This window comes from Crinia signifera, unplaced genomic scaffold (genome assembly GCF_055691185.1).
Source record: "Crinia signifera unplaced genomic scaffold, ASM5569118v1 HAP2_SCAFFOLD_348, whole genome shotgun sequence".
Taxonomy (NCBI): domain Eukaryota; kingdom Metazoa; phylum Chordata; class Amphibia; order Anura; family Myobatrachidae; genus Crinia; species Crinia signifera.
In genome coordinates this window covers 24,415-50,397 of record NW_028142241.1, presented here as the reverse complement: position 1 = coordinate 50,397, position 25,983 = coordinate 24,415, and the positions used below count along the sequence as shown (strand labels likewise).

Sequence of the window (25,983 nt, the reverse complement as noted above, 5' to 3'; positions counted from 1 at the left end):
TGAGGGGGGGGAAGCCACATTTCTGTCCTCACCACTGACCTGCGGCGCCCCCGGAGACGTGTACATGGCGGATAGGGAGTATACCGGGCTTATAGTCATATACTGTAACACAATGACACGTCTCACTGCATAATGTACTGCACTGTGTATCAGGGGGGCTGTGCTGGGGGGGGCACATTCCCGTCCTCACCACTGACCTGCGGTGCCCCCGGAGACGTATACATGGCGGATAGGGAGTATACCGGGCTTATATTCATATACTGTAACACAATGACACGTCTCACTGCATAATGTACTGCACTGTGTATCAGGGGGGCTGTGCTGGGGGGGGGAGCCACATTCCCATCCTCACCACTGACCTGCGGCGCCCCCGGAGACGTATACATGGCGGATCTGGAGTATACTGGGCCTATAGTCATATACTGTAACACAATGACACGTCTCACTGCATAATGTACTGCACTGTGTATCAGGGGGGCTGTGCTGGGGGGGGGGGCACATTCCCGTCCTCACCACTGACCTGCGGCGCCCTCGGAGACGTATACATGGAGGATAGGGAGTATACCGGGCTTATAGTCATATACTGTAACACAATGACACGTCTCACTGCATAATGTACTGCACTGTGTATCAGGGGGGCTGTGCTGAGGGGGGGCACATTCCCGTCCTCACCACTGACCTGCGGCGCCCCCGGAGACGTATACATGGCGGATAGGGAGTATACCGGGCTTATAGTCATATACTGTAACACAATGACACGTCTCACTGCATAATGTACTGCACTGTGTATCAGGGGGCTGTGCTGGGGGGGGGGGGCACATTCCCCGTCCTCACCACTGACCTGCGGCGCCCCCGGAGACGTATACATGGGGGATAGGGAGTATACCGGGCTTATAGTCATATACTGTAACACAATGACACGTCTCACTGCATAATGTACTGCACTGTGTATCAGGGGGGCTGTGCTGGGGGGGGGAGCCACATTCCCGTCCTCACCACTGACCTGCGGCGCCCTCGGAGACGTATACATGGCGGATAGGGAGTATACCGGGCTTATATTTATATACTGTAACACAATGACACGTCTCACTGCATAATGTACTGCACTGTGTATCAGGGGGGCTGTGCTGGGGGGGGGGGGGGCACATTCCCGTCCTCACCACTGACCTGCGGCGCCCTCGGAGACGTATACATGGAGGATAGGGAGTATACCGGGCTTATATTCATATACTGTAACACAATGACACGTCTCACTGCATAATGTACTGCACTGTGTATCAGGGGGGCTGTGCAGGGGGGGGCACATTCCCGTCCTCACCACTGACCTGCGCCGCCCTCGGAGACGTATACATGGAGGATAGGGAGTATACCGGGCTTATATTCATATACTGTAACACAATGACACGTCTCACTGCATAATGTACTGCACTGTGTATCAGGGGGGCTGTGCTGGGGGGGCCCACATTCCCGTCCTCACCACTGACCTGCGGCGCCCCCAGAGACGTATACATGGCGGATAGGGAGTATACCGGGCTTATATTCATATACTGTAACACAATGACACGTCTCACTGCATAATGTACTGCACTGTGTATCAGGGGGGCTGTGCTGGGGGGGGGGGAGCCACATTCCCGTCCTCACCACTGACCTGCGGCGCCCCCGGAGACGTATACATGGCGGATAGGGAGTATACCGGGCTTATAGTCATATACTGTAACACAATGACACGTCTCACTGCATAATGTACTGCGCTGTGTATCAGGGGGGCTGTGCTGGGGGGGGGGGGGGGAGCCACATTCCCGTCCTCACCACTGACCTGCGGCGCCCCCGGAGACGTATACATGGAGGATAGGGAGTATGCCGGGCCTATAGTCATATACTGTAACACAATGACACGTCTCACTGCATAATGTACTGCACTGTGTATCAGGGGGGCTGTGCTGGGGGGGGAGAGCCACATTCCCGTCCTCACCACTGACCTGCGGCGCCCCCGGAGACGTATACATGGAGGATAGGGAGTATGCCGGGCTTATAGTCATATACTGTAACACAATGACACGTCTCACTGCATAATGTACTGCACTGTGTATCAGGGGGGCTGTGCTGGGGGGGGGGGCACATTCCCGTCCTCACCACTGACCTGCGGCGCCCTCGGAGACGTATACATGGAGGATAGGGAGTATACCGGGCTTATAGTCATATACTGTAACACAATGACATGTCTCACTGCATAATGTACTGCACTGTGTATCAGGGGGGCTGTGCTGGGGGGGGAGCCACATTCCCATCCTCACCACTGACCTGCGGCGCCCCCGGAGACGTGTACATGGCGGATAGGGAGTATACCGGGCTTATAGTCATATACTGTAACACAATGACATGTCTCACTGCATAATGTACTGCACTGTGTATCAGGGGGGCTGTGCTGGGGGGGGAGCCACATTCCCGTCCTCACCACTGGCCTGTGGCGCCCCCGGAGACGTATACATGGAGGATAGGGAGTATACCGTGCTTATAGTCATATACTGTAACACAATGACACGTCTCACTGCATAATGTACTGCACTGTGTATCAGGGGGGCTGTGCTGGGGGGTGGGAGCCACATTCCTGTCCTCACCACTGACCTGCGCCGCCCTCGGAGACGTATACATGGAGGATAGGGAGTATACCGGGCTTATATTCATATACTGTAACACAATGACACGTCTCACTGCATAATGTACTGCACTGTGTATCAGGGGGGCTGTGCTGGGGGGGGCACATTCCCGTCCTCACCACTGACCTGCGGCGCCCCCGGAGACGTATACATGGCGGATAGGGAGTATACCGGGCTTATATTCATATACTGTAACACAATGACACGTCTCACTGCATAATGTACTGCACTGTGTATCAGGGGGGCTGTGCTGGGGGGGGAGCCACATTCCCATCCTCACCACTGACCTGCGGCGCCCCCGGAGACGTATACATGGCGGATCTGGAGTATACTGGGCCTATAGTCATATACTGTAACACAATGACACGTCTCACTGCATAATGTACTGCACTGTGTATCAGGGGGGCTGTGCTGGGGGGGGGGGGGGGCACATTCCCGTCCTCACCACTGACCTGCGGCGCCCTCGGAGACGTATACATGGAGGATAGGGAGTATACCGGGCTTATAGTCATATACTGTAACACAATGACACGTCTCACTGCATAATGTACTGCACTGTGTATCATGGGGGCTGTGCTGGGGGGGGAGCCACATTCCCGTCCTCACCACTGACCTGCGGCGCCCCCGGAGACGTATACATGGAGGATAGGGAGTATATCGGGCTTATAGTCATATACTGTAACACAATGACACGTCTCACTGCATAATGTACTGCACTGTGTATCAGGGGGGCTGTGCTGGGGGGGGGGGGCACATTCCCGTCCTCACCACTGACCTGCGGCGCCCTCGGAGACGTATACATGGAGGATAGGGAGTATACCGGGCTTATATTCATATACTGTAACACAATGACACGTCTCACTGCATAATGTACTGCACTGTGTATCAGGGGGGCTGTGCTGCGGGGGGGCACATTCCCGTCCTCACCACTGACCTGCGGCGCCCTCGGAGACGTATACATGGAGGATAGGGAGTATACCGGGCTTATAGTCATATACTGTAACACAATGACACGTCTCACTGCATAATGTACTGCACTGTGTATCAGGGGGGCTGTGCTGCGGGGGGGCACATTCCCGTCCTCACCACTGACCTGCGGCGCCCCCGGAGACGTATACATGGAGGATAGGGAGTATATCGGGCTTATAGTCATATACTGTAACACAATGACACGTCTCACTGCATAATGTACTGCACTGTGTATCAGGGGGGCTGTGCTGGGGGGGGGGGGGCACATTCCCGTCCTCACCACTGACCTGCGGCGCCCTCGGAGACGTATACATGGAGGATAGGGAGTATACCGGGCTTATATTCATATACTGTAACACAATGACACGTCTCACTGCATAATGTACTGCACTGTGTATCAGGGGGGCTGTGCTGCGGGGGGGCACATTCCCGTCCTCACCACTGACCTGCGGCGCCCCCGGAGACGTATACATGGCGGATAGGGAGTATACTGGGCTTATAGTCATATACTGTAACACAATGACACGTCTCACTGCATAATGTACTGCACTGTGTATCAGGGGGGCTGTGCTGGGGGGGGGGAGCCACATTCCCGTCCTCACCACTGACCTGCGGCGCCCTCGGAGACGTATACATGGCGGATAGGGAGTATACCGGGCTTATATTTATATACTGTAACACAATGACACGTCTCACTGCATAATGTACTGCACTGTGTATCAGGGGGGCTGTGCTGGGGGGGGGGGGCACATTCCCGTCCTCACCACTGACCTGCGGCGCCCTCGGAGACGTATACATGGAGGATAGGGAGTATACCGGGCTTATATTCATATACTGTAACACAATGACACGTCTCACTGCATAATGTACTGCACTGTGTATCAGGGGGGGCTGTGCTGGGGGGGGGCCACATTCCCGTCCTCACCACTGACCTGCGGCGCCCCCGGAGACGTATACATGGAGGATAGGGAGTATACCGGGCTTATATTCATATACTGTAACACAATGACACGTCTCACTGCATAATGTACTGCACTGTGTATCAGGGGGGCTGTGCTGCGGGGGGGCACATTCCCGTCCTCACCACTGACCTGCGGCGCCCCCGGAGACGTATACATGGCGGATAGGGAGTATACCGGGCTTATATTCATATACTGTAACACAATGACACGTCTCACTGCATAATGTACTGCACTGTGTATCAGGGGGCTGTGCTGGGGGGGGGAGCCACATTCCCGTCCTCACCACTGACCTGCGGCGCTACCCGGAGATGTATACATGGCGGATAGGGAGTATACCGGGCTTATAGTCATATACTGTAACACAATGACACGTCTCACTGCATAATGTACTGCACTGTGTATCAGGGGGGCTGTGCTGGGGGGGGAGCCACATTCCCGTCCTCACCACTGACCTGCGGCGCCCCCGGAGACGTGTACATGGAGGATAGGGAGTATACCGGGCTTATAGTCATATACTGTAACACAATGACACGTCTCACTGCATAATGTACTGCACTGTGTATCAGGGGGGCTGTGCTGGGGGGGGGGGAGCCACATTCCCGTCCTCACCACTGGCCTGCGGCGCCCCGGAGACGTATACATGGAGGATAGGGAGTATACCGGGCTTATATTCATATAAAGTAACACAATGACACGTCTCACTGCATAATGTACTGCACTGTGTATCAGGGGGGCTGTGCTGGGGGGGGGAGCCACATTCCCGTCCTCACCACTGACCTGCGGCGCCCCCGGAGACGTATACATGGAGGATAGGGAGTATACTGGGCTTATAGTCATATACTGTAACACAATGACACGTCTCACTGCATAATGTACTGCACTGTGTATCAGGGGGGCTGTGCTGGGGGGGGGGAGCCACATTCCCGTCCTCACCACTGACCTGCGGCGCCCTCGGAGACGTATACATGGCGGATAGGGAGTATACCGGGCTTATATTTATATACTGTAACACAATGACACGTCTCACTGCATAATGTACTGCACTGTGTATCAGGGGGGCTGTGCTGGGGCGGGGGGGGAGCCACATTCCCGTCCTCACCACTGACCTGCGGCGCCCCCGGAGACGTATACATGGCGGATAGGGAGTATACCGGGCTTATATTCATATACTGTAACACAATGACACGTCTCACTGCATAATGTACTGCACTGTGTATCAGGGGGGCTGTGCTGGGGGGGGGGGGGGCACATTCCCGTCCTCACCACTGACCTGCGGCGCCCTCGGAGACGTATACATGGAGGATAGGGAGTATACCGGGCTTATATTCATATACTGTAACACAATGACACGTCTCACTGCATAATGTACTGCACTGTGTATCAGGGGGGCTGTGCAGGGGGGGGCACATTCCCGTCCTCACCACTGACCTGCGGCGCCCCCGGAGACGTATACATGGCGGATAGGGAGTATACCGGGCTTATATTCATATACTGTAACACAATGACACGTCTCACTGCATAATGTACTGCACTGTGTATCAGGGGGGCTGTGCTGGGGGGGGGAAGCTACAGTCTACATTGCCGAGTGCTCCTATGTTCCTGGGCCATGTACTGCACTGTGTATCAGGGAGGCTGTGCTGGGGGGGGGGGAAGCCACAGTCTACATTGCAGAGTGCTCCTGGGCCATGTACTGCACTGTGTATCAGGGGGGCTCCTAGAACGTCTGACCTATAATCGTCTCCTAAGCCACCTTACTGCTAACTCCATTCTAGACCCCCTCCAATCCGGGTTCCGCCCTTTACATTCCACTGAATCTGCCCTGACCAAAGTCACTAACGATTTACTATCGGCTAAATCCAAAGGCCTCTTCTCTATCCTCATCCAGCTTGATCTGTCGGCTGCCTTTGACACTGTTGACCACCCTCTCCTGCTCAACACCCTCCGCTCCTTTGGCATCACTGGCACGGTCTTCTCCTGGTTCACCTCATACCTCTCCGATCGCTCCTTCTCCGTCTCCACTCCGAGCTCCTCCTCTCCTACTACCCCGCAGCCAGTCGGTGTTCCACAAGGGTCAGTCCTTGGCCCTCCCCTCTTCTCCCTCTACACCACCTCTCTGGGCACCCTCATCAGCTCCTATGGTTTTCATTACCACCTTTATGCTGATGATACCCTAATCTATCTCTCCTCCCCCGACTTATCCCCATCACTTCTGTCCAAGGTCTCAGAATGCCTCACGGCCATCTCAGCCTGGATGACCCAACACTTCCTAAAACTAAACATGGCTAAAACTGAACTTCTAATCTTCCATCCTCCGAACATCCCCTCTTCTCCCACTATCTCCATCAGCATTGGTGAAACCGAGATCACCTCCACCGACCAAAAGCGCTGCCTCGGTGTCATCATTGACTCCTCCCTCTCCTTCACCCCCCACATTCGTGCTCTCTCACAGTCTTGCCGCTTTCACCTACGCAACATCTCACGCATCAGACCATTCCTCTCCACTGATGCGACCAAAATTCTCATTCACTCTCTTGTTATCTCCCGCCTTGACTACTGCAACATCCTTCTCTCTGGGCTACCTCTCACCCGCCTCGCAACTCTCCAATCCATTCTTAACGCTGCTGCTAGGCTCATCTTCCTCTCCCGCCGCTCTACCTCCGCCTCCCCCCTCTGTCTATCTCTTCACTGGCTCCCCATTCCTTTCCGAGTTCTCTTTAAACTCCTCACCACCACCTACAAGGCTCTCTCCTCCTCCACAGCTCCCTACCTCTCTTCACTGATCTCTATCCACACTCCCTACCGTCCTCTTCGCTCCATCACTGACCGCCGACTGACCTCTCACCTAATCACCTCCTCCCACTCCCGTGTCCAAGACTTCTCTCGCGCTGCCCCCCTGCACTGGAACAACCTCCCGCCACCCATCAGGCTATCTGATTCCCTTACCTCCTTCAAGCGCTCCCCTCAAAACCCACTTTTTTCGACTAGCCTATCCCTCCTCCTAACCTCTTTTGATCCTCCTATCCTGCCTCCGTTCCCCTCCGTTCCTACTTATCATATTGTTTTTCGTTCGTCCACCCACCTCCTTTCAGTCTGTAACTCTTATGAGCAGGGCCCTCCTTCCTCACGTACTCACCCTACCTCATTACCTCACCTGTGCTCCTGTCCTGTTCTTCCCTTCCTCTACTTCATCTTCAGTCTCCTCGACAATTTCCACACCTACTTCTGAACTGATGCTGATTTTAGTTCTACCAGCTATACCCCTATTTATACTGTATCTTTCTACACACCCTGTACGTTACCTTGTCATTTGTTTTTTGTTTGCTATGTACGGCGCTGCGGACACTTTGCGGCGCCTTATAAATAAACGTACTACTACTACTACTGTGCTGGAGGGGGAAAGCCACAGTCTACATTGCAGAGTGCTCCTGGGCCATGTACTGCACTGTGTAACAGGGGGCTGTGCTGGGGGGGGGGGGGGGGGGGGGCACATTCTACATTGCAGAGTTCTCCTATGTTCCTGTGCCATGTACTGCACTGTGTATCAGGGGGGCTGTGCTGGGGGGGGGGGGGGGAACCACAGTCTACATCGCAGAGTCCTCCTATGTTCCTGGGCAATGTACTGCACTGTGTATCAGGGGGGCTGTGCTGGGGGAAGCCACAGTCTACATTGCAGAGTGCTCCTATGATCCTGGGAAATGTACTGCACTGTGTATCAGGGGGCTGTGCTGGGGGGGGGGAAGCCACAGTCTACATTGCAGAGTGCTCCTATGATCCTGGGAAATGTACTGCACTGTGTATCAGGGGGCTGTGCTGGGGGGGGGGGAAGCCACATTCTACATTGCAGAGTGCTCCTATGTTCCTGGGCAATGTACTGCACTGTGTATCAGGGGTCTGTGCTGGGGGGGGGGCACATTCTACATTGCGGAGTGTCCCTGTGTTCCTGGGCCATGTACTGCACTGTGTATCAGGGGGGCTGTGCTGGGGGGGGAAAGCCACAGTCTACATTGCAGAGTGCTCCTATGTTCCTGGGCCATGTACTGCACTGTGTATCAGGGGGGCTGTGCTGGGGGGGGGGGAGCCACAGTCTACATTGCAGAGTGCTCCTATGTTCCTGGGCCATGTACTGCACTGTGTATCAGGGGGGCTGTGCTGGAGGGGGGGGGGGGGAAGCCACAGTCTACATTGCGGAGTGTCCCTGTGTTCCTGGTCAATGTACTGCACTGTGTATCAGGGGGGCTGTGCTGGAGGGGGAAATCCACAGTCTACATTGCAGAGTGCTCCTATGTTCCTGGGCCATGTACTGCACTGTGTATCAGGGGGGCTGTGCTGGGGGGGGGGGGGGGGGGGCACAGTCTACATTGCAGAGTGCTCCTATGTTCCTGGGCCATGTACTGCACTGTGTATCAGGGGGGCTGTGCTGGGGGGGGAGCCACAGTCTACATTGCGGAGTGCCCCTGTGTTCCTGGGCCATGTACTGCACTGTGTATCAGGGGGGCTGTGCTGGGGGGGGGGGGAGCCACAGTCTACATTGCAGAGTGCTCCTATGTTCCTGGGCCATGTACTGCACTGTGTATCAGGGGGCTGTGCTGGGGGGGGGGAGCCACAGTCTACATTGCAGAGTCCTCCTATGTTCCTGGGCCATGTACTGCACTGTGTATCAGGGGGGCTGTGCTGGGGGGGGGAGCCACAGTCTACATTGCAGAGTGCTCCTATGTTCCTGGGCCATGTACTGCACTGTGTATCAGGGGGGCTGTGCTGGGGGGGGGGGGGGCACAGTCTACATTGCAGAGTCCTCCTATGTTCCTGGGCCATGTACTGCACTGTGTATCAGGGGGGGCTGTGCTGGGGGGGAGCCACAGTCTACATTGCAGAGTCCTCCTATGTTCCTGGGCCATGTACTGCACTGTGTATCAGGGGGGGCTGTGCTGGGGGGGAGCCACAGTCTACATTGCAGAGTGCTCCTATGTTCCTGGGCCATGTACTGCACTGTGTATCAGGGGGCTGTGCTGGGGGGGGGGCACAGTCTACATTGCGGAGTGTCCCTGTGTTCCTGGGCCATGTACTGCACTGTGTATCAGGGGGGCTGTGCTGGGGGGGGGGAGCCACAGTCTACATTGCAGAGTCCTCCTATGTTCCTGGGCCATGTACTGCACTGTGTATCAGGGGGGCTGTGCTGGGGGGGGGGGGGGGAGCCACAGTCTACATTGCAGAGTCCTCCTATGTTCCTGGGCCATGTACTGCACTGTGTATCAGGGGGCTGTGCTGGGGGGGGGGGGGAGCCACAGTCTACATTGCAGAGTCCTCCTATGTTCCTGGGCCATGTACTGCACTGTGTATCAGGGGGGCTGTGCTGGGGGGGGGGGGAGCCACAGTCTACATTGCAGAGTCCTCCTATGTTCCTGGGCCATGTACTGCACTGTGTATCAGGGGGGCTGTGCTGGAGGGGGGAAGGGGGGGCACAGTCTACATTGCAGAGTGCTCCTATGTTCCTGGGCCATGTACTGCACTGTGTATCAGGGGGGCTGTGCTGGGGGGGGGGGGAGCCACAGTCTACATTGCAGAGTCCTCCTATGTTCCTGGGCCATGTACTGCACTGTGTATCAGGGGGGCTGTGCTGGAGGGGGGGGGAGCCACAGTCTACATTGCAGAGTCCTCCTATGTTCCTGGGCCATGTACTGCACTGTGTATCAGGGGGGCTGTGCTGGGGGGGGGGGGAGCCACAGTCTACATTGCAGAGTCCTCCTATGTTCCTGGGCCATGTACTGCACTGTGTATCAGGGGGCTGTGCTGGAGGGGGAAGGGGGGGCACAGTCTACATTGCAGAGTGCTCTTATGTTCCTGGGCCATGTACTGCACTGTGTATCAGGGGGCTGTGCTGGGGGGGGGGGGGGGGGAAGCTACATTCTACATTGCAGAGTGCTCCTATGTTCCTGGGCCATGTACTGCACTGTGTATCAGGGGGGCTGTGCTGGAGGGGGGGGGAAGCCACAGTCTACATTGCAGAGTGCTCCTATGTTCCTGGGCCATGTACTGCACTGTGTATCAGGGGGCTGTGCTGGGGGGGGGAGCCACAGTCTACATTGCAGAGTGCTCCTATGTTCCTGGGCCATGTACTGCACTGTGTATCAGGGGGGCTGTGCTGGAGGGGGAAGGGGGGGCACAGTCTACACTGCAGAGTGCTCCTATGTTCCTGGACCATGTACTGCACTGTGTATCAGGGGGCTGTGCTGGGGGGGGGGGGGGAGCCACATTCTACATTGCAGAGTGCTCCTATGTTCCTGGGCCATGTACTGCACTGTGTATCAGGGGGGCTGTGCTGGGGGGGGGAGCCACAGTCTACATTGCAGAGTGCTCCTATGTTCCTGGGCCATGTACTGCACTGTGTATCAGGGGGGCTGTGCTGGGGGGGGAGCCACAGTCTACATTGCAGAGTGCTCCTATGTTCCTGGGCCATGTACTGCACTGTGTATCAGGGGGGCTGTGCTGGGGGGGGAGCCACAGTCTACATTGCAGAGTGCTCCTATGTTCCTGGGCCATGTACTGCACTGTGTATCAGGGGGGCTGTGCTGGGGGGGGGAGCCACAGTCTACATTGCAGAGTGCTCCTATGTTCCTGGGCCATGTACTGCACTGTGTATCAGGGGGCTGTGCTGGGGGGGGGGAGCCACAGTCTACATTGTGGAGTGCCCCTGTGTTCCTGGGCCATGTACTGCACTGTGTATTGGGGGGATGCGGTCATCTATTAGAATGAACTTAGGTCTACAGTCATTAGGTCAACCCCACTAGGTCGACTGGCAGGAAGGTCGACCTGACTTACGGTTGACATGGGCCAAGGTCGACATGACTTAAGGTTGAATTTGCATAAAGGTCGACATGAGGACGGTCGACTGGTCATAAGGTCGACATGGGGTTTTTCACTGCTTTTTGAGCCGACATGTGCCGACAGGCGGTATTTCATGCCCTACCATCCACTAGGGCCTGGAGGAGGTTATTAAAGCTGTGGCGAGCGACGCGAGCCACCTTGCCCGAAGCATTGCGAGCGAAGCGAGCGATGCGAGGGTCCGATTCTCATTGCCAACTGTGTCCATGTCGACTGTGTCGACATTCGGATAAAAAAAACAGTGAAAAACCCATGTCGACCTTATGACCAGTCGACCTTCCTCATGTCGACCTTTATGCAAATTCGACCTGAAGTCATGTCGACCTTGGCCTATGTCGACCTTCCTGCCAGTTGACCTAGTGGGGTCGACCTAATGACTGTAGACCTAAGTTCATTCTGACAGATGTACCGATTCTGTATTGGGGGGGGGGGGCAATGTAATGTCTCATGCTCAGCGCATTGTATATAATGTTCTTATTGTCAGTGTGGCTCTCTGTGGAGGGGAATTAGGGGATCTTTGCTCCTGAATCAGCTTTTTTTCATACGTTGGACAAAAACTGATGACACATTTCTATAGTACAAAGGGGAAGTTGTAACACAGAGTAATATGTATTAGATATGTGAGTAGATGCCGGAGGATGTAGCAGAGTCTCTGTACAAAGCAGCAGGTGACGTACAATTATGGACAGCACAGTTACTAAACCAGTAGCGGCGAAGATGAAGCAGTTGCAGCCGTACTCACTGTTATATGCGTTGACAAAGGGAAGCTTGAGTGGAGCGGGGTGTCATACTCACCAGTCGTTTAGTGTATGGCTGAGTCCTGGGTGAGAACAGAAACTGTGTAAAACTGCAAAATTGCTACAAATTCACATGGTTTGGGCGAAATCACTGCTGTTTTTGCGTCCATTTTTGCCCGTGCCAATGTCAGCTGCCCGCCCGCTTCTTCCCGAGCGTCCACGCATATATAAGTGACTTGAGAGTCACTTTTATATGCGTGTGCCTTCGCCATCATTCGATGGTCGCCGACCATCGAATGATGTGGGAGGATCCCACAAGCCTGCGAATGGACGTTACCGTGTAACGTCCAATCGCAGGTCCTGTGAGCGAAATGCCATTGCGAATAGGTAGCGGCCGGGCCACCATTCGCAAGGCGTGGTTTGGTGGACTCGCAAGGCTTTGAATTCAACCAGAATAATCCCCAATGTCTGGGTAGACAGTGAATAGGTTGACACCAAAAAACCCCTGAACAACTCATGTCAAACTGTTCATTTTTGACCTTTTCCATGAGCCGACCTTTTTGTTTGTTTGTGTTGACCTCTTGACTGTGGACCTAGACATTGTCTGTGAGCCCGTTTACCCATAAGCCCATCTTCTGCGGCAGTACTGGTCCAGCTGTATCTACCCGTCTAACCCTGATGTTTGGTTGGCAGGTGGAGGTCCCGGGTCTGGCGGAGGACGCGTTTGATGACCAGTATTTGGGCTGCAGGAAAGCTATGCAGAAGCAGATAGAAGAGGAGGATATTTTAAACACTGAAATGGCGAATAATAGGAATTTCAGAAGATCCTGGAGGGAGTCTGAGACAATCTGGAACATCAAGAAGAAGAACTTGGAGGCATCGCTTCCGGCCGGGTTCTCGGACAACCATGGCACAGCCTTAGTAGCCTACACTGGTTTCATCCGGAGAGAGTTTACAGCAGCTGTGCGATCTGCTGGGAGATCCTACCGCGATTACATGGATAGCTTCCATTACAAAGGCCTCCATTATTATCTGACGGTGGCTATGCAGCTGCTGTCCCAGGACTGTAGTAACACCACCCGCATATCATACTGTGATGCCAACAGCCTCTTCCAACCGGTGCCCGATACACTCTCCATCGTCAGGTTTGGACACATCTTAAACACGTTCCAAGAACCGGACCACAATGGCTCCTCGTATGTAGTGTACAGCTGCTCTGGAGTTCCGGTGGACCAGTTCTCCCAGTACCCCCTTGAGATGGAGATGCTGGTTCCTGGCTATGAAGTGTTCACCATCAGCAATATGGGAGGGGATCCACAGCTGGTCACCACCAGAAAGCACTGCAGCAATTATAATTGTGCGTACATTAGAGGTAGGTCCCAATGTGACATGCTGTACAGCGCTACTTACCCGACTCTGCAAGATGGATGTCTCCTGGCGTTATATCTCCTCTGTCTCTCCTCTGCTCAGGCATAGGCCGGGACAGGTGGGGATTACAGAAATAAATTAAAGAAATATACCAAAACCAAACTTGCCAACTCCACCATAGTTTCTGGGGGACTTACAAATTCAGGGAAGGGTCCACCGAACCCTGGGAAAGTGGCCAAATCTCTCACGTCCTAGAGCTTGTTTGATAAAGTGGGTGGGGCAAGAGGAACAATGATGCGTTTCACTATCAATTGCATCACTCAGGCCCCGCCCACAGTTATGTTTTGCCGCAAATGTATTTGCTGCGCCATGCCCGAACCTGCCCAGCTGTGCCCAATTCCTTAGTGCGACTTGCAAATATGTCTAAAATGTGGATATTATTATTTCTGTACTACAGAAAAGTAGAAACCATACTTCAGAACTATCTGTATCTAGAAATGCAAAGTGACAATTCGGGAATGAGGGTGTTACGTTACAGACAATGCCACATCACGGTCATCTATTCACTATTGTATCTCCCTTCTTTCTTATGCCAGGAGAGAAGTCGCGGCTGTCAGTGGAGCAATGCATTAACTCCGGTAAGTACCAGCCTCCGGCACGTAGCTCACACAGATACTGTAGGTGGCGCATGTCTGCGGCATTACAGAATGTAGGGGAGATTACAGACACTTAGGGGGAAATTTACTGAGATACGTTTTGTGTACTTGTGAATTCTTACTGATGGAGAAGTTAAAATGCAAATCGCTGCTGATGGCTTGCCGGCCATCAAATGGTGGTGTTCCGATGGTCCCACCCACCAGCCAGCCACACTGCAGTGCTTCTGCGCATGTGTGGTCAGGCTGAAGATGTTTGTGCATGCGGAAAAAAAGGTATTTTTGCGCATGAACCAATCATATAATTAATTTTGTTTTCCTATCAAATACTTTTGAGGCGATGGTCAGTGACAATAGCATCAAAAGATTTGATGGCGGATGCCCAGCCATCATTTGATGGTGGGCTTCCGATGTCTATCTCTACACCTAACCGCTGCACAGAGCTTTACATCAGCCGTTTAGAACGCACCAGGAGCGAACAGCTTCCACGACTTTCACACTCCCCGCTGCCCCTCCCGCCATCCGGACCTTCACATAGGCGTGTGCCAACGGTGCTTCACCACAGGCATACACCTATGGAATTGGACCCAATTGGTGGGTGCCACTGATGGGTCCGATCCGATAGATTTTATGTGCACACGGTTCAATCTCCATGATCCATCCTGATGCGCACGGAACCGCGCATCGTCAAACACATCCGATTTGGAATGATTTCTCGGCCCGAACTGTCGTGATCAGGTGAAATCAGCCCAAATCGTACTAGTGATTGGGCACTTTTAGACCTAGAATTAGCGCAATATCTTTGTTCTCTATGTGAATTAATATCCAGGAACCTGATAATTATGAGATACTCTCATTTTTTCGGTGTGTGAACACAGATTCCGCCCATACAACGTACGTTTTAGACTAGATGCGATGCAACGTGTTGCACATACTTTATGTACGATGTGATCTGCACCAAAGCGCGCATTGCGCCCCATATGTGGGCACCTTGACACAGCGGATAATTGCAGCTCAGCTATATTATAGGAAGTTATTTAGATTTTATAACTTTTTCTTTATAGTAGCACCTGGTTTGGGAGTAGAAAAGTGATATTTGCCATGGTACCTTTTACATACATCCTGGGGACGCTGATATTCTGCGGGAAGCCCCCAGGGACACTAAAACTCTGCAGGAAACCCCCAGGAACAGCTGTTTAAAGATGTTTGTCTGTAAATATTTTTTTTTTGTGATGAATTCTGAAATTGGTCGGAGGTTCTGGTGCTGTTCAGAGGCTCCACAGTCTAGGTTGAAAGTCAATAGGTTAACACCTAAAGGTCAACAGGCACTACCTCGACACTGGCAAATGGTGATATTTTCATGTGTCGATCGACCTTTCACACTTTGACTGTTTGCTTGTGTTGACCTAGTGCATGTCAACATTTTGCCAATTTTGATATAGTGCCTGTCGGCCTTTTGGCTGCTGGCCTAGACACTGGCGATCTATCATCCGGATAGCCATAGGTGTGCACGCTAATGACCAGCTCTCCCCTAACCGTCCGGCAGCTGTGTGGAGCCGACACCGTCTCTGTCTGCAACAGCCATTCCAAAGATGACCGCTGCCTTGGAGGAGACAGACATTAGAGGTCAGCACTACCTCTAGTGTCTGTCAGAGGAGCGCAGCATGCCCCGCACTACTCAGAAGTGCAAATTTCGGGAGCGCTGGAGCACTGTTAGAAAGGACAATGAGCATGTTAGTCCACTTGGCAACAAGCATGAAAATCCCCTTGGCAACAAACATTTAAGTTTCCTTGGCAATGAGCATGTAACCACTGGCATTGAGCAAGAAACCTCTGACAATGAGCATGTAACCCTGACAATGAGCATGTAGGTGTGGCACTTATGTGGCATAATATGTAATAGGCATTATGTAATGGGTATTACAGTGTGTGTGTGTGGTATAATGTGTAATGAGCATTACAACATGTGGCATCATATATATTATTTCTAGAATGTGTTTTTTCATGATTATTCCTTTTTCTCCCTTTATACTTAATCCATAAATGTTTGTACCATTTGGAAGATTACGTTCTCCGCTTCTGACTAATTGATCATTTACAATTGCACAATAAACTGTTTGTTTACAAATCGATGTTAATTATGGTATTGGGGTACCACATAAACTCCACTGGAATTATGCGTGTCCCCATGCATTGCATAACATGAGGATTTCACAATCTTTAGCATAACTTACTCAAAACCAGGGAATAAATTACACTATAACTTTCAAGGCTTTACTTTATGGGGCCCATTTATCAAGCATTGCATTTACAATGTGATCTGGGTGGAATGTTACCGCCCTGGATCGCATTGTAAAATGCAATAACAGTGCTGGGAGGTATCATTCCTGACCACACAGGGACAGGGCTCCGAAAGGAGCCCGTCCCTGCGAAGCACTCAACTGAAAGCAGGGGGGTCTGCACAAGTGTGGTTAAGTGCTGACACCTTGCCAACCCCTCTGACCACACTGCCCCTCTGGCAGTGCAGTCATAGCCCATAGGCTACAATGGCCTATTGCCATGTCGGAATGGCGATAGCCCGGCAAATGAAGCCAGGCTGTCCAATGTTAATGCAGTGGGCAGCTTCGAAACCTATGGGGATGCGGCCAGCGGGGATACGGTTGTATTGTCGATCTGACTTAGGTCGACAGTCATTAGGTCGACAATTGGGTCGGCAGGCAACTAGGTTGTCAGGGTTCTAGGTCGACATGGATGAAGGTCGACAGGTGTCTAAGTCGACATGGTTTTAGGTCGACAAATGAAAAAACCTAATGTCGACCTTGTGACCTGTCAACTTAACCCATGTCGACCGAACGCATTTGTTGAACCTAAACCCATGTCGGCCTAGACACCTGTCGACCTTCACCCATGTCGATCTAGAACACTGTCGACCTAGTTGACTGTCGACCCAACGACTGTTGACTTAAGTCAGGTCGAAAATACGATCCACACCCCGCCAGCAGTGGTACAGGAGGGATCGCAGCAGGGACCGGAATTTCCTGCTGTGGTCCCTCCTACATACATTTGGGGATACAAAAAAGAAGGAATTCCCGCACCAGTATCTTTTGTTTGGATTCTCCACCCCCAGTTATTTTCAAAAATTATAGGAGATCAAATCTTCCCCCTAAAAAGGTCTGGGGGGTGCTACCCACTACTTAAAGTTAAACCTATACACCCACAAAGAAAATAAGTATTTTGTTGGGTGCACTGAGAATCAAATATTTATTATAAAATGTAACTTTTATTTATTCCTATAAAAAGGTCTCTTAATCAGAAGGAGACCACATAACCTTGTCTCAGAGTGAAATATTAAAAGATAGAACAATATGATAAAGATTGAAAAATGTGTATGAATTTAAAAATGAGAAGAAAAGGATGCACGTGTGTGTCAGTTTATTATATATTTCTTGGCTTAAATTGCCTTTATTAGTAGTTGCTGCTTGCTACTGCTATTATGTTGCAGCTAAGGGTTTATAGAATTACACAGTTAATAGAGAGGCATTGTACTATATCGCAATGTCAATATTCCTCATGTGAGCAACGTTTATGCTGTTCAGTAGTATGTAATCTTTCTCACAACTGAGTGGTGATTTTATATATGTCTGCACTATAGGGGTGCGGGGGGGACCTTTGTAAATTAGGTTGAGGGTGACATGTCCCTTCTATATTTATTGTCCAATCTGCATATCCCTGTATCCGTATTTGAGCGGACTAACCGCCAGATCGGGTGCAGTCGGACCGAGTGATTTTATTATCAGACCTCTCCTTATAGATGGAGTTGACTAATATCATACAGCCTATATATATCAATAAGATCACTATTGCCCAAAGATAAGCGATGTCCTCGCTGGGTTCAGGGTGGCTGTGTTATTATGTGACAGTCGCGGACAGTCTGATAATTAAATGGTCCTTCTTGGTCCTAGGGTGGTTTATACTGGCACCCCTTTTGATGCTCCCCACCTCTTATAAATCATGGTAATAAGCGGTTTACAGCCGGGAGGTGCAGTAATAAGTCTGTTCAATATTTATTGAGTGTTTAACATATACCCAGTTCTTGAATTATTTAACGTGCCTCAATTCGACACACAATGTTTAATGTATCCTTTCACACATATACATTACACACACTGAACAGTAACTGTTATTGCATATTTGTTTTGGTACTTTTATTTCGCTGGGATCTCAGGATCTGTGTGTTCATACACATGATTCCATCTCTCACCCCAGTACTACAGAGATCAGTAACTGTGCCAATGCGGGATAGCGCTATGCGCAAATTCCCGGTGAGGTGGTGTTTAATGTCAATAACATGTAATAATCGTATTGGTAAGCAAGTAGTCAGCGGTCGCATATAATGTTGCGCCGCCGCCTGTCAGTGTAGATTCCGGGTAGCACAATGTGCGTGCTCCCGGCACTGTTTGTCTGTGCTCTCGGGCAACGCTGTATAAGTGTTCCTGGCGGTCTCTTACTCTGCGGTCGCACAAGGTATATTGCGCCGCTACCTAATAGTGCAGGTCCCGGGTAGCACTTTGATTGTGCTCCCGGCGCTACTGCACACTCGTGCCGCTGTCGGCTTCAGTTACAGACTTAGTGCATACATCTGACAATATTTACAACACTACTTATTGCTCACTTGTCTAAACCCTATGTGGTGCAACTAAGCTGACTAACTACACACACGTTACATCCTAATCTGACTACCAACGACCGTTTCACTATCGCTTCCTCAAGGTATCAAAACTTGAGGAAGCGATAGTGAAACGGTCGTTGGTAGTCAGATTAGGATGTAACGTGTAACGAGTAACTTTACTTAATATTTGCGGTTAATCGATTTAGCCACAAATATGGAATGGTAAATGGGCCCTAAGTTATAAACATTTAACAAAAACCATGTCAGTTTACCATATAACAACAGTAACATTAAACAGTTCTATCAAGTATACTTTCTTGCAAAACTATTGTATAAACTGATACATTTGTTACATAATAAGCTCCACCCCACCACCTTCCTACTGCCCCTTATCTGCTCACTGCCTGAAAAACATGGGGGATCCCCGGGTCAGCTCAGTTTATGAAAAACATGGTAGATTCCACTTGCTAATAAGACTAGCAGCACTGTTGCATTTCCACCAGGGCTGCTACCAGACTGCTGTGCCCCCCACCTGACAACTAAAACAGAGCCCGCTCAGCTACGCTGCAGGATGTGCGCATGCGACATGCGGCCCCAGTCGGAGGTCGGCCGCTAACAGGTCATCTAATCCAGCAGCAGAGTCCCAGAGCTCCATGCACTGTAGCAGGATCAGCACACGTGGACCTCAGTACAAGCCGGAGAACCAGCTGCCCGCGCCACATCCCTGCTTGCAAAGCCGCGGCTGGGGATTAAGAGTTGGGACATACAAAGGCAGCAGGAAGAAACGCTGCTTACCTTCCGGACCGCAGGTGCAGCCAACAGTGGGGATCACAGCAGAGGCCTCTATACACAGGCCCTGATACGTCCTTCCCAGTCTCTGCAGACCGATTCCCTATAATAAGAGGGGAAGGGCTCCTCCTCAGGTATGTCTAAAATTTAAGGATAAAGATTAAAACCTTCTAGGTGGCTCATGCAAAAATGACGATCCCTTTTTTCTCCATTCATCCTTAATTTATAAAATGGTACCTCATTTTTGGATTTTGTTTAAGTTCTCCGCTTCTGAAGAATTGATCATTTACAATTGCACATTGTATTGTTTGTTTAAAAATTCCTTTTTGGCCCTAGAGTTCTATCCCTGGATACGTCGCTACGGATCAATTTAGCTCAGCTGCTCAAAATAGCCACAAATGACCGGGTTCCTCTTTCATCCTACTACAAACCGCCAACCTCAATATAAAATGAATCGTATTTCATTTGCATGTAAAATTTTCACATGGGTCACCTATTAATACGTAATAAGCGTTATGGTGTCAATTTTTGCCGTACTGTCCCTGTTTCTAGTGTGTGTGTGTGTGTGTGTGTGTTTGTGGTGTGGTTTTTGTGTGTGTGTGTGTGTGTGTGGGGGGGGGGGGGGGGTGATTTATTCCAAAGTCCATATAAATAAATAAGTCAACTTCAATTTAGTTTGCATTGATGCCTATCAGTAGGCGTGATATACACACCGATTAGGAAGTGGGAGACACGCCCCTCTAATGGTGCACCCCTAATAAAATGGGCTGCACACGTGCATGCGGATAGTGCCTATTTTCTGACTTAAATTGAGAGGTTTAGAAAAAACTAACAGAGGAAAGAGCATACCAGCTGTGTCATGAAGCCCCCTATGTGTCAGAGGTATGACAGATACTGCCCCCTGTGTATGGGAGGTAAAGCATGTTTTAAAAATGGCCACTTGCACATCTATTTCATTTGCCACATTGCAAAAGTTTATTACAAAAATCTTGTTTATCTCACAGATTCATCACAAAGGCAACATCCGCCATCACCACACGTCGCCGCCCCAGAGGTATCCGCTGGTGAGTTCAACTCTGTGGCTGATGGGGACAAAAAAAATGGCGGTGTGCACCAAGGAAGGCTCCCCCACCTCCCTGTCTTTTACGTTTTAAAAAAAAATTCTATTTAGCATTATGGCACTGGCTCGTTGGGTGTGGTATAGGGTTCCGACAGTCGGTATCCTGACAGTCATTAGCCCGACGTCGGGATCCCGACTGCCCAGACTCAGACAGCATGGTGAGCGCATCAAAGCCCCTTGCGGGCACGGTGACTCGCTACGCTCGCCACCTAATCTATTCTCCCTCTATGGGGGTCGTGGACCCCCACGAGGGAAAATAGCGGGTGGCCGTCGGGCACCTGTCTGTCTGCATTTTGACAGTAGGGATCCCGATGTGGGGTAAATGACTGTCAGGATCCCGACTGTCGGGACCGCGTCCGGCACCCGTCTCGCTCATCCACCATTATAGTAATGCCGCTGTCAATCGGTCAGCCTGTCGGCCCTTCCCTGGTCAGGCTTGAGGAGCCCAGCAGCTGGGGCCTTGCAATAACCCAGCTGTCAGCCGGGAACCTGGATGGGGTAGAGAGAGGCAGCGGCACTGATGCTGCAGGTACTGTACTCCCAGCCAGGCCAACCACTGGCGCCGTGGTCCAGGGGGTGCACAGCAAGCTATGATGATGTTGGCCTTAAGTAGAAGATAGTGCCCTTACCTTGGCCCCTACTTTCTTCAGGATGGGATGGGTGGGTGAGAGGGATGATATGGGGTGCCCAAGGGAGAAAAGGAGGCTGTAATGAAGGCAGAGGAAGCAGACAGGAGAAGACTGATATAAGAGGAGAAAAGGAAGCTAAATGTGTGGAGTGGGTGAGAAGGCTTAGGCTGGTATAAGAATGCCGCAGCACTGGAGATAGAGGCTGATATGAGGGGACTTGGAGAGGACCTGGAGGCATGAGATAGGAGAGGAGGCTGGCAGGAACAGAGATGACCTGGAGGCTTGAGAAAGTAGAGGAGGCTGGCAGGAGGGAAGAAGACCTAGAGACATGAGATAGGAGGGGAGAGGACCTGGAGGCATGAGCTACAGTAGAAGAGGAGGCCAGCAGCAGGGGAGAGGGTGATAGGCTTAGGCTGGTATAAGGAGAATGGTCGAGGATGCCGGTAGCACTGGAGATAGAGGCTGATAGGAGGGAAGTGGGAGAGGACCTGGAGGCATAATATATGAGAGGAGGCTGGCAGGAGAAGAGAGGACCTTTATGCATGAGATATGAGAGTTGGCTGGCAGGAGGGGAGAAGAACTGTAGGCATGAGATGGAAGAGGAGCTGGAGGCATCAGATAGAAGAGGAGGCTAGCAGGTGGGGAGAAGACCTAGAGACATCAAATATGAGAGGAGGCCGGCAGGAGGGGAGAGGACCTGGAGGCATGAGATAGGAGAGGAGCTGGAGGCGTGAGATAAAAAGAGGAGGCTGACAGGCGCAGAGAGGACCTGGAGGCATGAGATAGGAGAACAAGTTGGCAGGAGGGGAGAGTAGCTGGAGGCATGAGATAGGAGAGAAGGTTGGCAGGAGGGGAGAAGGCTTAGGCTGGTATAAGGGGAATGGTCGAAGATGCTGGCAGCACTGGAGATAGAGGCTGATAGGAGCGAAAGGGGAGAGGACCTGGAGGCATGAGATAAAAGAGGAGGCTGGCAGGAGAAGAGAGGACCTGGAGCATGAGATATGAGAGGAGGCTGGCAGGAGGCAAGAGGACCTGGAGGCAGGAGATATGAGAGGAGGCTGGCAGGAGGGGAGAGGACCTGGAGGCATGAGATATGAAAGGAGGCTGGCAGGAGCAGAGAGGGCCTGGAGGTATGAGATGAGGCTGGCAGGAGGGTAGAAGACCTGGAGGCATGAGATATGAGAGGAGGCTGGCAGGAGGGTAGAGGACCTGGAGGCATTATATATAAGAGGAGGCTGGCAGGAGCACAGAGGACCGGGAGGCATGAGATATGAGAGGAGGCTGGCAGGAGGGTAGAAGACCTGGAGGCATGAGATATGAGAGGAGGCTGGCAGGAGGGGAGAGGACCTGGAGGTATGAGATATGAGAGGAGGCTGGCAGGAGGGGAGAGGACCTGGAGGCATGAGATATGAGAGGAGGCTGGCAGGAGGGGAGAGGACCTGGAGGCATGATATAGGAGAGGAGGCTGTCAGGAGGGGAAAGGGTGAGAAGGCTGGTATAAAGGCAATGGTCGACAATGCTAGCAGCGCTGGAGGTAGAGGCTGATAGGAGCTTGCAGGATGGGAGAGGACCTAGAGACATGAGATATGAGAGAAGGCTTGCAGGATATTCATATGGTTTGAAGAAACTCAGGGAGCCCGAGGTGTGCTCCGAACACCCAGTGCAGTGACCTAAATCATGCATAGGGGGCCGTACGTACTTATGGACCCTCTCCCAAAGGAGAAGGGCCCAGTTACTCCCCTAACCCTCTCAGCCATAATGGCGAAGAGGGGAAAATTGGGATTGGTGGGTCATATTCATATGGTGCCACACCCCCTCATACCATTGGTCTCCATCCACACAAACTTGGTCATTCCTACTCCACGTCTAATGCCATGCCTCCTCTACCCTGGCCACTTATGGTGCCGCCCCGCCCCCCGGACCCATCCCTGTATATAAAGGTCTCTCCCATATTCCTGTTTGTGGTCCCTCACCCTTTAATAGTTCACAGTTTTTTTTATTATTATTTTTGAGCTACGTCTATAGAACTGCTGACAAAATGTAATTCTCTCACACATTACATTTCTGACGATTTAGTGTTTGCATCTGGCATCTGTGACTTACAGTAATTACCTGCACTGAGTAAATGAAGGCGTTATTGTTCCTACACAATTACAGGCCCAACAGAGAATAAGCGTGAGGAGGCCGAGTCTGTGAGCCACAATGTATTATTACACATTAAATCTTCTCCACCATATAATGCCAGGGATACTGCGGAGGAGCCACCGCAGCAGACGCCCCAACCACCCAGCAGGGATCCAGGCCCAGACACAGGCGAGTCTGTTGCACCATTCAGGATTGCACAGGGACAGGCATGGCGAATGGGCCGAATCATTGCTCAGTTGAAGCGTGGTCACCGCATGCAGACAGAAACAAACAGTGCAATAAGCAGAATGGCTGCAGCCCTGGCGCAGCACAACGGGAGGGGTGCCCAGGTCTCCGCAGCGCTACAACGCCTGCGCAGCTCTGTAAGGAAGCTGCGCTCCAACGTTATCTCTATGATGTCACAGATACTGGGTCACCTGCCCGTAGCACCTGCAGCAGACAAACCATCTACCAGGACGGCTGCAACCAGCTCGCTGCCATCTACTGCTCCGCGGCACGGCGTGCGCACTAGGGGAGGGCGCGGCAGAGTGATGCTGGATAATGGATTGTATTATTCAGTCTCTGATAGGAGAGATAAATAACAAGGGGCTGATTCAGCTTTGTTAGTAAGGCACAAAAAGCACGGAAATGGGCTAAACCATGCTGCACTGCAGGTGGGGCAGATGATATAGGGGTACATTTACTAAGATGGGAGTTCTATATGTGGGATGTTGCCCATAGCAACCAATTAGATTCTGCTTCTTTAGTTAGCACCTTCTAGAAGATATTAGATACAATCTGATTGGTTGCTACGGGAAACATCCCATCTTAGTAAATGTACCTCTATGATTTGGGTTGGGGTGTGTTCAAGCTGAAATCTAAATTGCAGTGTATAAAATAAAGCTGTGTGATGTGTGGGCTACATCAGTGGCGTAACTACTGTAAGGCAGCCCCAGCAGCCGCTTGGGGGAGCAAGCAGCAGCAGGGTGTGTGTGGGCGCCGACACACACTCGACACACTGACATGCTGCTGCCTGACACTGCCCGCTGACGCGAGTCAGCCGCAGCGCGGGTGTGACCATGGCAGAGATGACAAATCCCCCCCCACTGATTCAATTGACTGTACACAGAGCCGGCTATTGGCTACTGTGTACAGGATGGGTGTGCTGGGGTGGCCTGGGATGCGTCAGAGCCAAGGGAAGCAGCAGTGTCTGCTGGTCTATCTTCCTCTCTCCTGCTTCCGCTTCTCCGTTATGTGTGTGACAGAAACATTACAAATGCGTTTGCTCCACTGCACGGCAACATGGTTAGTTCCAGAGGCAAAATGGCGGCTTCTTTGCTTTGCTGAATCAGGCCCATAGTACGTAATGTAACAAATGTTGGCATCAGTGTTTGCAATTGTTATATAATAACTGTGATATTAGGCAATGTCTACTCTGTATTGTCGTGTTTACTCTGTGCTGATCCTTTGTCAAATAAAAATGATTCTACTTATTGATATTGCTCTTTTTACCCATTACAAAACACCGACCCATACACATGCAATGCAATGCAATGGGGATTATTCAGACCTGATATACAGCCGGGCGATAGATGATAGACTGTGGATGTGTATGGCTGATAGTAGTAGGCATGCACGATGCCGTCCTGTGATAAAAGCCTGGGGAGTGTCAGGGAAACCACAGACGTGCCCGGGTGTTATCAGGGTGGAAATCATAATGGGCCAGATGCACTTAGCTTCAAAAAGTGATAAAATGGAGAGTGATAAACAGCCAGCCAATCAGCTCCTAACTGTCATGTCACAGACTGTGTTTGAAAAATGTCAGCAGGAGCTGATTGGTTGTTTACCACTCTCCATTTTATCCTTATTGAAGCTTAGTACATCTGGCCCTGGGTCAGTGATGTCAGCCTATCACAGCCATAGACCAGGAAGTGAAGAGAACACTCTAAGGCCAGTATGTATCAAACATAAAATGCATTAAAACCCTGAAAACTGGGTTTTTACCGCATTTCTGGATGTATGAATTGCCAACCGCCGGGGTTTTTTTGGGTCACATATGGTAACGCCAGTTTTCTGGCATTACCATATAGCAGCCAATGGGCATACCGCCCAACTTTACAGCCACGGGAGGAGGGACGCTCTGCCCAAAATTTTGGGGGTGTTTTTGCCGCTGTGGGGGTATGCCCAGCAGTTCCGTGAGCTGCTAGTTTGCGCCCAGCCCCTCTGGCTGCAGGAAAAGATGCACAACTCCCAACAACCCCCGTCCCCTCGTCAGGCTGATGGACACTGCTGGCCCCTGGAGGGTCATGGGAATACCGTGACCCCCCCCCCCCCCCCCAAAAAAAAGGGATGGTCCTGCGAAAAGTGGTAAAGTTGGGAGGTATGTTGTTTTCGCATCCCCCTGCTGTCCAGGCAGACTCCTGCTGT

General features: G+C 51.6%; 1 protein-coding gene across 1 annotated transcript in view; it reads left to right on the top strand.

Moving 5' to 3' along the window:
* Positions 1-24,158, top strand: part of LOC146055200 (uncharacterized) — a 29,441-nt gene extending 5,283 nt beyond the window's left edge. The window contains exons 2-5 of the mRNA XM_083168211.1: positions 12,898-13,576; positions 14,169-14,210; positions 20,688-20,747; positions 23,590-24,158. Coding sequence (XP_083024337.1) covers positions 12,898-13,576; positions 14,169-14,210; positions 20,688-20,747; positions 23,590-24,158 — 1,350 coding nt within the window. The remainder of the gene's footprint in view (positions 1-12,897; positions 13,577-14,168; positions 14,211-20,687; positions 20,748-23,589) is intronic.
* The last annotated feature ends 1,825 nt before the right edge of the window (positions 24,159-25,983 follow it).